General features: G+C 41.6%; 1 protein-coding gene across 9 annotated transcripts in view; it reads right to left on the bottom strand.

Annotated features, from left to right (window-relative positions):
• The window catches only part of LOC110509295 (ubiquitin carboxyl-terminal hydrolase 20), a 46183-nt gene extending 35546 nt beyond the window's left edge, over positions 1–10637 (bottom strand). For 2 of the 9 annotated variants that reach the window (XR_005040379.1, XM_036967478.1), the window contains exons 1-16: positions 10452–10637; positions 7646–7739; positions 7334–7387; positions 7081–7143; positions 6766–6936; positions 6288–6396; positions 5633–5702; positions 5297–5410; positions 4999–5098; positions 4145–4649; positions 3810–3962; positions 3545–3657; positions 3081–3253; positions 2306–2400; positions 2157–2190; positions 2004–2049 (exon numbers count right to left, since the gene is read on the bottom strand). Coding sequence is in view for 8 of the 9 variants with exons in the window: in XM_036967478.1 (XP_036823373.1) it covers positions 2004–2049; positions 2157–2190; positions 2306–2400; positions 3081–3253; positions 3545–3657; positions 3810–3962; positions 4145–4649; positions 4999–5098; positions 5297–5410; positions 5633–5702; positions 6288–6396; positions 6766–6936; positions 7081–7143; positions 7334–7387; positions 7646–7726 (1881 nt within the window). In the remaining variant the exon portion in view is untranslated. Of the gene's footprint in view, positions 1–2003; positions 2050–2156; positions 2191–2305; positions 2401–3080; positions 3254–3544; positions 3658–3809; positions 3963–4144; positions 4650–4998; positions 5099–5296; positions 5411–5632; positions 5703–6287; positions 6397–6765; positions 6937–7080; positions 7144–7333; positions 7388–7645; positions 7740–10451 lie in introns of those variants that run through there. The other 7 variants (XM_036967481.1, XM_036967480.1, XM_036967482.1 and 4 more) reach the window with 7 other exon arrangements.
• Positions 10638–12225: the final 1588 nt, after the last annotated feature.

Below are 12225 nucleotides of genomic sequence, written 5' to 3'. Positions count from 1 at the left end.
ACAGCTTCTATCTCAAGGCCATCAGACTGTTAAACAGCCACCACTAACATTGAGTGGCTGCTGCCAACACACTGACTCAACTCCAGCCACTTTAATAATGGGAATTGATGGGAAATGATGTAAAATATATCACTAGCCACTTTAAACAATGCTACCTAATATAATGTTTACATACCCTACATTATTCATCTCATATGTATATACTGTACTCTATATCATCTACTGCATCTTTATGTAATACATGTATCACTAGCCACTTTAACTATGCCACTTTGTTTACATACTCATCTCATATGTATATACTGCACTCAATACCATCTACTGTATCTTGCCTATGCCGCTCTGTACCATCACTCATTCATATATCTTTATGTACATATTCTTTATCCCCTTACACTTGTGTCTATAAGGTAGTCGTTTTGGAATTGTTAGCTAGATTACTTGTTGATTATTACTGCATTGTCGGAACTAGAAGCACAAGCATTTCGCTACACTCGCATTAACATCTGCTAACCATGTGTATGTGACAAATAAAATTTGATTTGATGTGATTTGTCTTCCACTTCCTAATAATTGCTCCCACAGTTGATTTCTTCAAACCAAGCTGCTTACCTATTGCAGATTCAGTCTTCCCAGCCTGGTGCAGGTCTACAATTTTGTTTCTGGTGTCCTTTGACAGCTCTTTGGTCTTGGCCATAGTGGAGTTTGGAGTGTGACTGTTTGAGGTTGTGGACAGGTGTCTTTTATACTGATAACAAGTTCAAACAGGTGCCATTAATACAGGTAACGAGTGGAGGACAGAGGAGCCTCTTAAAGAAGAAGTTACAGGTCTGTGAGAGCCAGAAATCTTGCTTGTTTATAGGTGACCAAATACTTATTTTCCACCATAATGTGCAAATAAATTAATTAAAAATCCTACAATGTGATTTTCTGGATTTTTTTTCTAGTTTTGTCTGTCATAGTTGAAGTGTACCTATGATGAAAATTACAGGTCTCTCTCATCTTTTTAAGTGGAGAACTTGCACAATTGGTGGCTGACTAAATACTTTTTTGCCCCACTGTAAAAATAAATAAAAACTAAGCCACATTTTTGGTCAAAGTCTCTCAGGATCAATGGATGAATAAATCACTTTTTGTCAATAAAATTAAGTACATTTCACATTTTGGTGTACTGCCCCTTTAAATTAAATGGCAGTCGTTTTTACCACATAAATATGACAAAATGAATATTTACTTAAAGATTCCGCTAATTAAAATGATACCAAAATCCAATTATGGTAAACTAGCTGTTTAGCACTAATGTGGTTTGTACTTTGGAAAAAAGCTGCACATTATATAAAGGGAAAATGAATATTTCAGTTCCACAGGGAATGCAAATTAAGTAAGTTTACAAAAATAACAGTCTATTTCGGTTATTTCTTATTTTAGACAACATTAAACTACATGTCTAATGCAGCTTTGATAAGAAATTGGCAGATATTTTGCTTTGATTGTTGCTTTTTTTCAATAGTTTCTTCTGGGATCAAAATGTTGATAATTGATGTATGTAAAATATCTCAGTAGCTTGAGGGTTAAAAAACATTTTAAGAAATTATCAAATAGTTTGACAACCCTGTTTGTAAGCTTTTAAATAATATCAAATTCAATCATTAATATGTTCCAGTGATGAAGACATGGATGTCTTATGGTATGTTGGGGTATGAAGAATGGGTCAACTTTGAGCACCTCTATCCCCTGAGTGTTTGGGCATTCAGGTCCAAAATGTCACTTTCTGACCACTTCTACCATGGGCAAATACGTATGGAAAGTGTTGTTCAAATCAAAAGGGGTCAGAGTGTGATTTAAATCAAGTGGAACGACCCTATAGATTTCCTGAAAGAAAATGTTTCATAATTTAAAAAAAATCAAGGAAATGTCACAACTTAGGCATCTTCAATCATTTTGATAAGGTAGTTTTATCTTCTATGCAGGATGTCAAAGTATGATATAATAGAAGCCGTTACCTCAGGTAGCCGAAGTACTTTGCAATATTTTACACCATTTCTCAATCTGGAAGGTAAGTGAAAAAGTATTCAAATGTATGTAGTGTTGTTTTACCAACTAGACATATTGATCTTCTAATGCTAAAATGATCAACAAATTCCACAAATACTTACTTTTTACACCTTTCACAGCTGTACATGTTGTCCCCTGCAAAACAATGAAGAAATGACTGACCATTTATTTCATGTTCTGATTATGAATGGATCATACAGCTGAAGTCTAGGCATCTTATTAGACAACAACTTTATCGTGGCTAGTTTACCTTTGAGCTCATCAGCGGCGAAGAAGGCGGCGAGGCAATCCTCCAGTGTGACCATAGGACCCCAAAACCAGCTGGGGATACAGGACACCACAAACCTGCAGAGGGTGGGAAGACATGGGAGGGGGTGAATACATAGTAAGCACAATGTGGCTGTTACATATACTTTCATACTTGTTACAAGACGAATACATAGATGACGTTGGAACTGTGAATAGCCAGCCGGACAGAGAAAGACAGCGCTGACTAGCTACTTCTTTGAGAGTCAACTACAAGTCGGCAGGGGAGGCAGAGGCTCGATTCTCCATAATGCTGCTGTGTGAACTTTATGATGTTATGAACTACTGCTATCAATGCGGGCGGCGAGTCTGCATGATCGGAGGCCCCCAACTCTGCTGGGGAAGTCCAGCTCTATCGCTCTCACGGTTGTGTATGAAGTTATTGTCCTGTTTATTTGTGTATCCTCGTCCCCAAGCTGTAAGGAAGTGTCTGGTGACAGACTATTCCTATTTGTGCCTAGTGTGTCTACTGTGTAAACTGTTTATGTTGTATGTTGTTCTTGTTCTTTAACCGATCCAAACAAGAAGTTCACTCACGGGAAAATAAGTGAATATAATCCAGATGTGGCAGATACAAATTCATTGAATAGAGCTGACACGATTCCTTGTTCTACATGACAGACCATCATATCTGTTCTACACCACACACTCCCAGTCTATCCCCTTCCCCAGTACGCCCAACCCTCCAGCCCTATCCCCCTACCCCCCAGCTCCCTCACCTGCGTATGGAGTCCATGATGTAGGTGATCCAGCCCTGGGAGCCGTAGACGTCCAGAGATACCCCGGTCTTGGCTGGGAGGTTCTGGTGGATGGAGGAGTGTAGCTTGGCCAGGTCCTCCTTACCTGGGATGGGCAGGGACAGGTCCTGGAAGGTCTCCACTGTGGTCGACACCTATAGGGGGAGAGGAGAGATGAGGAGGGAGAAGAGAGGGGACAGCCAGAGCGAGCGAGAGATGGTTTTAACAATCTGAAATGATAATCCAAACAAGCAGAATCCATCATATTCATGGATAAAGTACGATCAAGTTTAGGCATAAGAACATGTGGTGAAATGTCTACAAATTACAACACGTCAACGTTCAATATGCATGTGACAGTTTTGTGAGGTTTCAATCGAAGAAGTGGAGCTGAGTTATGTAAATGGCGCACCCTTGCGCTACGACACATGACACACACAGCTCACCCTGTCACAAGTCAGACACTGGACCAGGCTGAGGATTGAGCCGTCGAAGATGTCTGAAATGACGCTGCGGTAGTGAGACTGCTTCTGCTTCTTGGCACCCAGGAACAGCTGGGCTGTGGAGGATTATGGGAAACATAGTTTGTGTATGAGGGGGTTGAGTGTGTGTGTGAGAGAGTGAGCGTACGTGACAGTGTGTATCTGTCGGTAGACTGCGTGACAGAATGTGTTTCTGTACGTGTATGTGAATTGTCCAGAACCCCCATACCTTTCTTAAAAGAGTATTCGGGCCCTGCAGAGCGGAAGGGGCTGGAGCGAGTGGGGCTGGGGGAGAGTTTAGGGTGCAGTTCCTGGACAGTACGGACGGGGCTGCAGGGGCGAGACTGGGGGCGCTTCTGCATCGATGCCTCATTGTCTGGCTCTGGGTAGAGTTGGGTAGGAGAGGAAGAGGGGACTTTTAGAGATTACTCACACATCACTACAACAGGTCTCTCCACATACAGAAACAAACACACAGAGATACACACACGTCCACATAGTTGCTCGCGCACACACTTCCATATATTTTTTGATGTTCTACTTCCACCATTACCAGGCCCGTACCTGGAGTGCTGTTGCTCTGCGTCTGCCCCTGTGTCTGACTCGGACCCTGTGGCCTAGGGCTAGGGGGGGTCCCCTCCTCCTCCTCCGCTCCCCTCTCCAGACCACCCTCTTCGGCCACTGTCGTATCCACATCAGCGTCCTCGTCCATCTCCTGGGAGCCCCTGTGGAGGGGTGAGCCCAACACCCTTTTCTCCTTCAGCCTCTCTTTCTCTGAGATGGGCCCCCCTGTGCCAACCCCTCCGCCCGTGCCTGTCCCCCCTCCTCCAACTCTCGGCCCCACCCCATACTCGTCCTGAATGAGCAGCTCGGGCTCCCCCAGTCCCCCTCCCTCCCCCCGGTCGCTGCTGGCGCCTGAGTCGCAGGAGAGGAACTCGTCCTCAGAGGGGGAGCGGTCGCCCCCATCCCTCCTCTCATCCCCCTCCCCTCCCCCGCCACACTCTGCCAGTGGCTCTTTGAGCTCCTCGTGGAGCTGGTCCATCAGACAGCGCAGGAACTCCTGGGTGTCCTACAGCAGAAAACACAGAGGGAGAGTGTGCTGAGCAGTCCTATACACTGAGACGTGTGTGTGTGTGTGTGTATAGTGAGGACAGTATTGTATGAATGTTCCCTGCAGCTCCTAGGGACAGACAGAGACAGCCATTGAGACACACAGGCGTAACCACACACGGGCTTAACTCAACACCATTTTAGTGTTTTAGTGATTGAGATAAATGGATTTTCCATAAACAAAACCAAACAAGTGAAATACACACAATCCCATTCCAACATCCCAATCAATCCAACATTGAGGAACGGATTTCATCTGGTTACTGTGGGTTAGTTAAGAGGGGTTGGGGCATTGTTTTGTTCCCTACCTGCTGGGAGCTTGCCCCTACCTGCTGGGCGTAGCCACGGAACATGGGGTTGACCAGCTTGATGCCCTGGGACAGACTGGTGGGGACTACGTAACTGGGCCTGGAGCAGAGAGAATAGAGAGAGAGGAAAGAGAAAGTCTGTTTTTTCTTCTATTACATAAGTCAGACAGTATCTTGCTGAATTCTTGGATATCATCTTATGAATATCTATTGCAAAAATGTGCACACTGAGAGGTACTCTCAGAGAGATAAGTACTGTAACAGAGATAAGAAATATAGTGTAATGTGTGTATAGTACCGTTTCTTGTGCCAGAGCTCAGAGATGAGTTTCTGGTAGCTTTTGCACAGTGCAGGCTTTTTGTCAGTCCGCACCAGTCCACTGCAGTCCAGGAAGAACTGAGTGAGAGGAGGACTGGAGAGGAGAGAGTTTAGAGGAGAAGAAAGAAAGAAAGAACTGATCAGTCTATGTTCGAATCTATGAAAATGAATACAATCCCTTCTGCTAAGATGAAGGTACACATACACATGCTCGCTCACACACTCAAACATTTTAGTGACAGGTCTCAGAAACATGTCTATCTATCTGCCATAAATCCCCAGACTAATGAAGAAATAAGACAGGAAGTGACTTCACCAGTTGGACAGGGCTTGAAGCGCTGCGTTCATGTAGCAGGAGTTACCAATATTCTTCATCCCTGTCAAACCTTTGAGAGGATGAGATGTAGGTTAAAAAAAGCTCTAATAGCATCATACAGGTATATTTATAACATTAGGACTATATGGTAAGGCCACTCAGCTGCGTTTATACCTAACATTTGGAGAACATGCATGACACAGACGCTGTCAGTTAATGATGAGCTTCAGTCTATTACCGTTACTTAAATGGATCTGGTACCTGGTCTGGAACCTATTCTTAGGCTCAAAAACAATTACATTTCTCCTAACCCTGATCATCTGGCTCTCAGATCATTTGGGAGGTCTCTGCCCAAATCAGCTTGGCATAATTCACTAAGGAATAGACCTGCAAAACCTGTCAAAGGATGAAAGAACCAATTCTACAGAGTTCTAGACCTTGACAGCTGGCTTTTGCCTGATTGATGTTACATTTGTAACATATGTTAATTTAAGCTGCAGATCATATTTGATAGCTATGATTGTGTCATCCATAAAGATAAAAATGCAATGATGTAACGCTAAGGGTATCAGTTTAACTGTGGATATGCTGGACTATAGTTTTTACTGTTATTGAATAGATCCCATGACGTTGAGAGAAGGGGGTCTGAGGTTACCTCTGGGTTTGAGCACATCCTCTTCTGACTCTGACCACTCTTCTTCGGCTACCGCGATAGGGACTGCTTTCAACGGGTGGTGGTGACTCACTGGTTGATGAACTGCATCCTGGGAAAGTAAGTAATTGTTAAAAACAACAAATAATGACATCAGTGTCTGCCTGTGGAAAGCCAATTACACAATATATTAAAAGAACATAGGCTGTATTTTAGCTCACAAATGTAAATTGTGTGCTAATCAAAACGAAACAGAATAGTTTAGTAAAACGTTATATTAAATAAATACTTTATATATAGTGCATAATACAGTAATCATGAATAGTTTATTCATGTTTACTAATGAAAGATATGGTGGTGTTACCCATATTTGATATAGGGCCCATCCCAAATAGTGCCCTATTCCCTATATTGTGCACTACTTTTGACCAGAGCCCAAATGGCACGTAAACATAGTATAGTTGACTATAATTCAGCTGACCTTTGTGCGATGGCGTACCTGGTGTTCCTTAGCTTTACAGTGGTGGGGAGTGTGTGTGGCAGACATTGCAGGTACAACTGCAGGCCTCTGCTCCAGAAACACCTCCCTCTCACACACATAGCACCAGATCCTGAAAGTGGTCAGGTTCACCGTCAGGTTGTGTTTATTTGCCTTGGGGGATGAGCACACGCACACACACACACACACACACACACACACACACACACACACTAAGCTTTGAAAAACGTTGTTGCATGCTTTCTAGAAATGGCATCTCTCACTACCCAAGGAAAAAAAGCTCTGTGAAAAACTCACCTGTGCATGTAGGGTGCTGTGGTCTGAAAAGGTTTCTCCACAGCCAACATATTGACACTCGCTCTGACCAAGAGAAATAAAGTAATACATGAGAAATAAACATATATGGGGTAAAAACAAAAATATGTATAATCCATCTGAAAGAGTGTTATAAAAGTGTCATAATAACACATCCTGAGAATGATGTCATGGCCTTTGAATCTATTTCAAAATATGTTGAGGAAAAACAGACCTACAGAAAACCCCTGTTTACCTGCAGACAGGCCCAGAGGTTGGGACCTCCCACTCCACATGACTGGCAGGATCCCTTCAGAACAGGACAGAGAACAAACAGTATTAGACAAGGCTTCTCTCTAGGCTGAAAAACAATCATAGAGCACCATCTCCTATGTGATTGTCAGACCACCAGAATGTCTTCAAAAAATGTTGACCTTTTGTGAAGGCAAATCTAGAAGATGTGACTCAAAACTAAAAGACATGCATGACTTGTCACAAATTGCATCCATTCCATACATATTCCAGAGGCTTGACGCAGCAAGTCTCTCTTGAAACTATTCATGCTCACCTTGGATTTCTGCAGAAGCTCCTCCTTGGTTACCTCCCCTATAGAATTCAGGTGGGGACAAATGTCCCCCTGGTCACTCATGTTTATTAAACTTCTTGTAAAGATCAAATAATAAACAAAAAGGTATTAATCTATGACATTTTGTATGGGCAGGTTAAACATGAAATGGAAGCAAGCTGACAGAGTCAAAGACTACAAGCAGTTACACTTCAATCAAGGTGTGTGTCTACGAACTCTACAAGTCAGCTATTACAAAATGTATGGAGGATTCATGATTGGAAGGAATTCAGCTAACAATGAAGCTCTTTGATTTAGCTAGCCGGCTACTCTACTCACTCAAACAAAGCTGTGAACTTGAAATCATATGGAACAATGCAACAATTCACTGTTGGGTGGTTCCATATGATTTCAATCACTTTCTGACTGCACTCCTTTTCTTTTGAAAGAAACCTTCCATACATGTTTGCCCATGGTAGAAGTGGTCAGAAAGTTACTTTTTGGACCTGAATGCTAAAACATTTAAGAGATTGAGGTGCTCAACGTTTTAATCACTAGCAAATATATCATTTGAAAGCTTACAAACAGGGTTGTCCAACTATTTTCTGATTGACATTGTAATTTGAAAAAAAAACTTTTAACGTTAATTATCTAAAAACGTGTGAACGCCGATTTTTTTCATTTTCATATTTCTTGTAGCTTAGACCCTATTTACAGCTTCTGAGGTGTTTGTGATGGGCCCGCCATCGGCTGAGACACAGCATACTCTTGCATACTGGGAGGATATAGCTGATAAATGTACTAAATTTCATCTTTGAAATAGTACCACAAAGATAGGAGGTCCATACATCAAGAGTATGTTCACTTGCAATGGAATATCCATTGTTGTAAATGAAAGTGATCATCTTCCATAGGTAACCTATTGAAATATTGATCATTTAATAGACATTACCATTCAAGTTTACATTCAATGGTGGGTGGATGGACGGCTACCTTTCTGGTAGTAATTGGACGTTTTAATTCAATTTAAATGGTAATGGTGGACCAGCTAAATTGCAGTGGTCTGAAGGGATAGGTCCGATCTATGAATAACATTTCAATGATTGAAATAACACCCACCTTGTATTCAAGAGTATGCTGTGTCTGATGACGGGCACATCACAAACACCTGAGCTGATGTAAAAAAGGACTAATACACAACATTTGTGAGTAAAAAAAAAGTAGAATTGATGTCAAAGGTTAAATAACAAAAAATATATATATTTCAAGAAAACATAGAATTGTTTGTACACTTTCAAATGAAATCAAACTCAACAGTTTGATATTAAACTAAAACTCAACCAGAAAGATATGAAATCCATGTTTTGTTCCGAGCGAGGAGGTTCTCGCCATCTTAGCTGCCGCACATCTAGCATTTCCCATTCTCTTTGCAGGAACTAGTCGTTTAACACAAAACATGGATTGAATATCTTTCTGAATTTGTTTTTTTTTGTCGAACCACCTGCAACTGGAAACTGACATTTCTAATATACTTTTTTTTCACCAAATCGAGTATAGCCAAGAACATGTTAGATGAAAAATCTATGTCGGCGGTTCGTATGGGGCTTTCCTGTAATGGACACCAAAAAGTATTTGTTTATCCAATGCTGTATATAAACCCTGGGATTGTAGATGCTATGTATTAGCCATTGAGAGGCTTTGAAGGCACCGGTTCGCCATTATGCCACTTCCCAGTAGGAGCCGTCCTCCATAGAAATTATTGGAATTAATGGAACAGTATTTCAATAAATGTTAAGGACAAAATGACATGTATTTAAGTAACATCAGTAATAAATAAAAAAATACACTTGAAATAATGTTTTTAGATATTTTTACGTTTTTAGCTCACATAATATAATTTAAAAGTATGTATTAAGGTGTCTGTAATATAATACATTTGGAAAAAAACAGATGTAGACATTAATAAATGCATTGCTATAGCTACCAAAATATTGTTTTAAGACGGTGAGGGAGTGCCAAGCTGGATGCATGGTGGATTCAACACATCGCCCCCAAAAACTCATCTAGTGTCTCCGAAACAGAAGACGGATGCCACAACAGTGATGTCGCTGAAAAATACTATTGGCTGCAACTGTGTTAAAACAGTATACAATAAGTGTATATTTTGCATTTGTGAAATTATTTTGATGTAAGATGAAAATAGTGTCCTTTATGTTTCTAGAACCGTACGGTAATTGGCACTTGAGAATCGATTCACTGTAGACGGAGTATTTGACTGCCAGCCAATTCGCTTTATGAAAGGTCCTTGGACTATAAGGAGTAAAGTCCTTCTTTAGTCCATTATTGGGCTAGTGTACAATCTGTTGTTACCAAATTGGGTCAACTTTGAGCATCTCGAACTCATGAATGTTTTGGCATTCCGGTCCAAATATTAACTTTCTGACCACTATTACCATGGCCGGGCAAACATGCATGAAAAAGATTTCGTTCAAATCAAAACGGGTGAAGTCAGAAAGTGAATAAAGTCATAGAAAGTCAACCCTGTAGCTAACTGCCTGACATTCATTGCGCATTCTAGAAATTGATGATCAATTAATTCATCATCTAGCTACCGCATATCAGCCAACATAGGCATATTGTTTCAGAATGAAATCAAAGACGAGACAAAATTTTTCTGCACTGTGGTTTGGCCACAGAGCCACCGAAATAACAGCTCTGTTGCAAACTTGAAGGCCCTGATTTCCTCTCCAGACTAGCATCATACATCAAGGATGACAACAAATACATGCTTTGCCGGAATTATATTTACCAAAACCAGGCGATGTCAGAACAGTTAATTTACGGGAAAACTTCCGTTAAAGATAGCCAAACAGTAAGTTAACGTCTAACTAGTGATTGTACGCAAGCTAGCTGTTGTAACGTGAATGTACTACTGTTAGCTGCTGGTACTGCCGTCGTACAGATTGTTTTTACGTCAGTGTTGTTATGCACAATGTCAGCAAGACCAGGAGCTATGGGGGGTGATAAGGGACATATATAAGCCTAAGCAACGGTACCACCTGACATGATACCAACGCCTTTCAGGCTGACTACACCGCTAGCATCACGTGCGTTGCAAAATACATTTAGAAATCTATATTATTAAATTATTGCTCCCACACCTAATTTATGAATGTTGCCATTTACAATATAAAGTCCAGAGAAGAAAAAGCCTAGAAGGAGGAGAGATGACTAGAAATGATTCGGTTGACCGTTTTATGTTTGGATTAATTGTCGTAGTAGAGGACCTTGTCCATTTCAGGTAAAATAACAACTCAATGTTTATATCCCAGGACAAATTAGTTAGCAACAGCAAGCTAGCTCAATTGGATAAATTAGCTAGCAAGTGCAAGCTAGCTAGCTAAATTGACATAAATGTTTAATGCTTTTCAACCTGTCCCCAAATTAATGTAATTGGTTCAGTTTTTTTGATATTTTAACCTGCGTGTCGTAATCACGTTTGGTGTGGGGGGACAAAATAAATGTATGCACGATGGCGCACGCACGCAACCAGTTTGGGTTCCGTGTTACACGGCTGGTCTCAGCCCAACAGCGCGATCAAAACCACCTTCCTTAGCGTTGGTCTCATTGTTGAAAGAGCCTAGTTTCTACTTTCTTGACTACTTATTATTGCATTTCCCTCCAAAACTATGCATTTTGGAGGGAAATTATATTATAGGCTCTCACAATAAATTGTTATGTATGCTACTTGACAAATAAATTAATTAAATATGTAAAGAAATTATGCAATCAAACTGTTTTATTATGTAATCCCAATTTTTTTTTGTTACTGGACATGTGTGCAACAAAAATTCAACATTCACATTTTGCTACTTTCTGTGAAGTCTACGCATACAATTTGATGCATACGTTCGATTAAGCACTGCAACTGTCTCTGCAACTGCCTCTGCAACGCAATGCTGCAAGGCAAACGCAGCATCCCAAATTAGTGTTCTTCTTGTGTACCAAAACGCGAAAACACAGTCGTGTGTTCAAAGCGCTACTGACGCCTGTGTAACGGATGTGAAATGGCTAGCTAGTTAGCGGTGGTGCGCGCTAAATAGCATTTCAATCGGTGACGTTACTTGCTCTGAGACTTTGAAGTAGTGGTTCCCCTTGCTCTGCAAGGGCCGTGGCTTTTGTGGAGCGATGGGTAACGATGCTTCATGGGGGACTGTTGTTGATGTGTGCAGAGGGTCCCTGGTTCTCGCCCAGGTATGGGCGAGGGGACGGTCTAAAGTTATACTGTTACATTAATGCGGTTGACCCGGATCACTGGTTGCTGCGGAAAAGGAGGAGGTCAAAAGGCGGGTGAGTGAAACGGCTAGCTAGTTAGCGGTGGTGCGCGCTAAATAGCGTTTCAATCGGGGACGTCACTTGCTCTGAGACCTTGAAGTAGTGGTTCCCCTTGCTCTGCAAGGGCTGCGGCTTTTGTGGAGCGATGGGTAACGATGCTTCGTGGGTGACTGTTGTTGATGTGTGCAGAGGGTCCCTGGTTTGCGCCCGGGTATGGGTGAGGGGACGGTCTTAAGTTATACTGTTAC

The sequence above is a fragment of the Oncorhynchus mykiss genome, chromosome Y (assembly GCF_013265735.2).
Source record: "Oncorhynchus mykiss isolate Arlee chromosome Y, USDA_OmykA_1.1, whole genome shotgun sequence".
NCBI lineage: Eukaryota > Metazoa > Chordata > Actinopteri > Salmoniformes > Salmonidae > Oncorhynchus > Oncorhynchus mykiss.
Note: the sequence above shows the minus strand (reverse complement) of the source record. Positions and strands in the feature narration are given on the sequence as shown.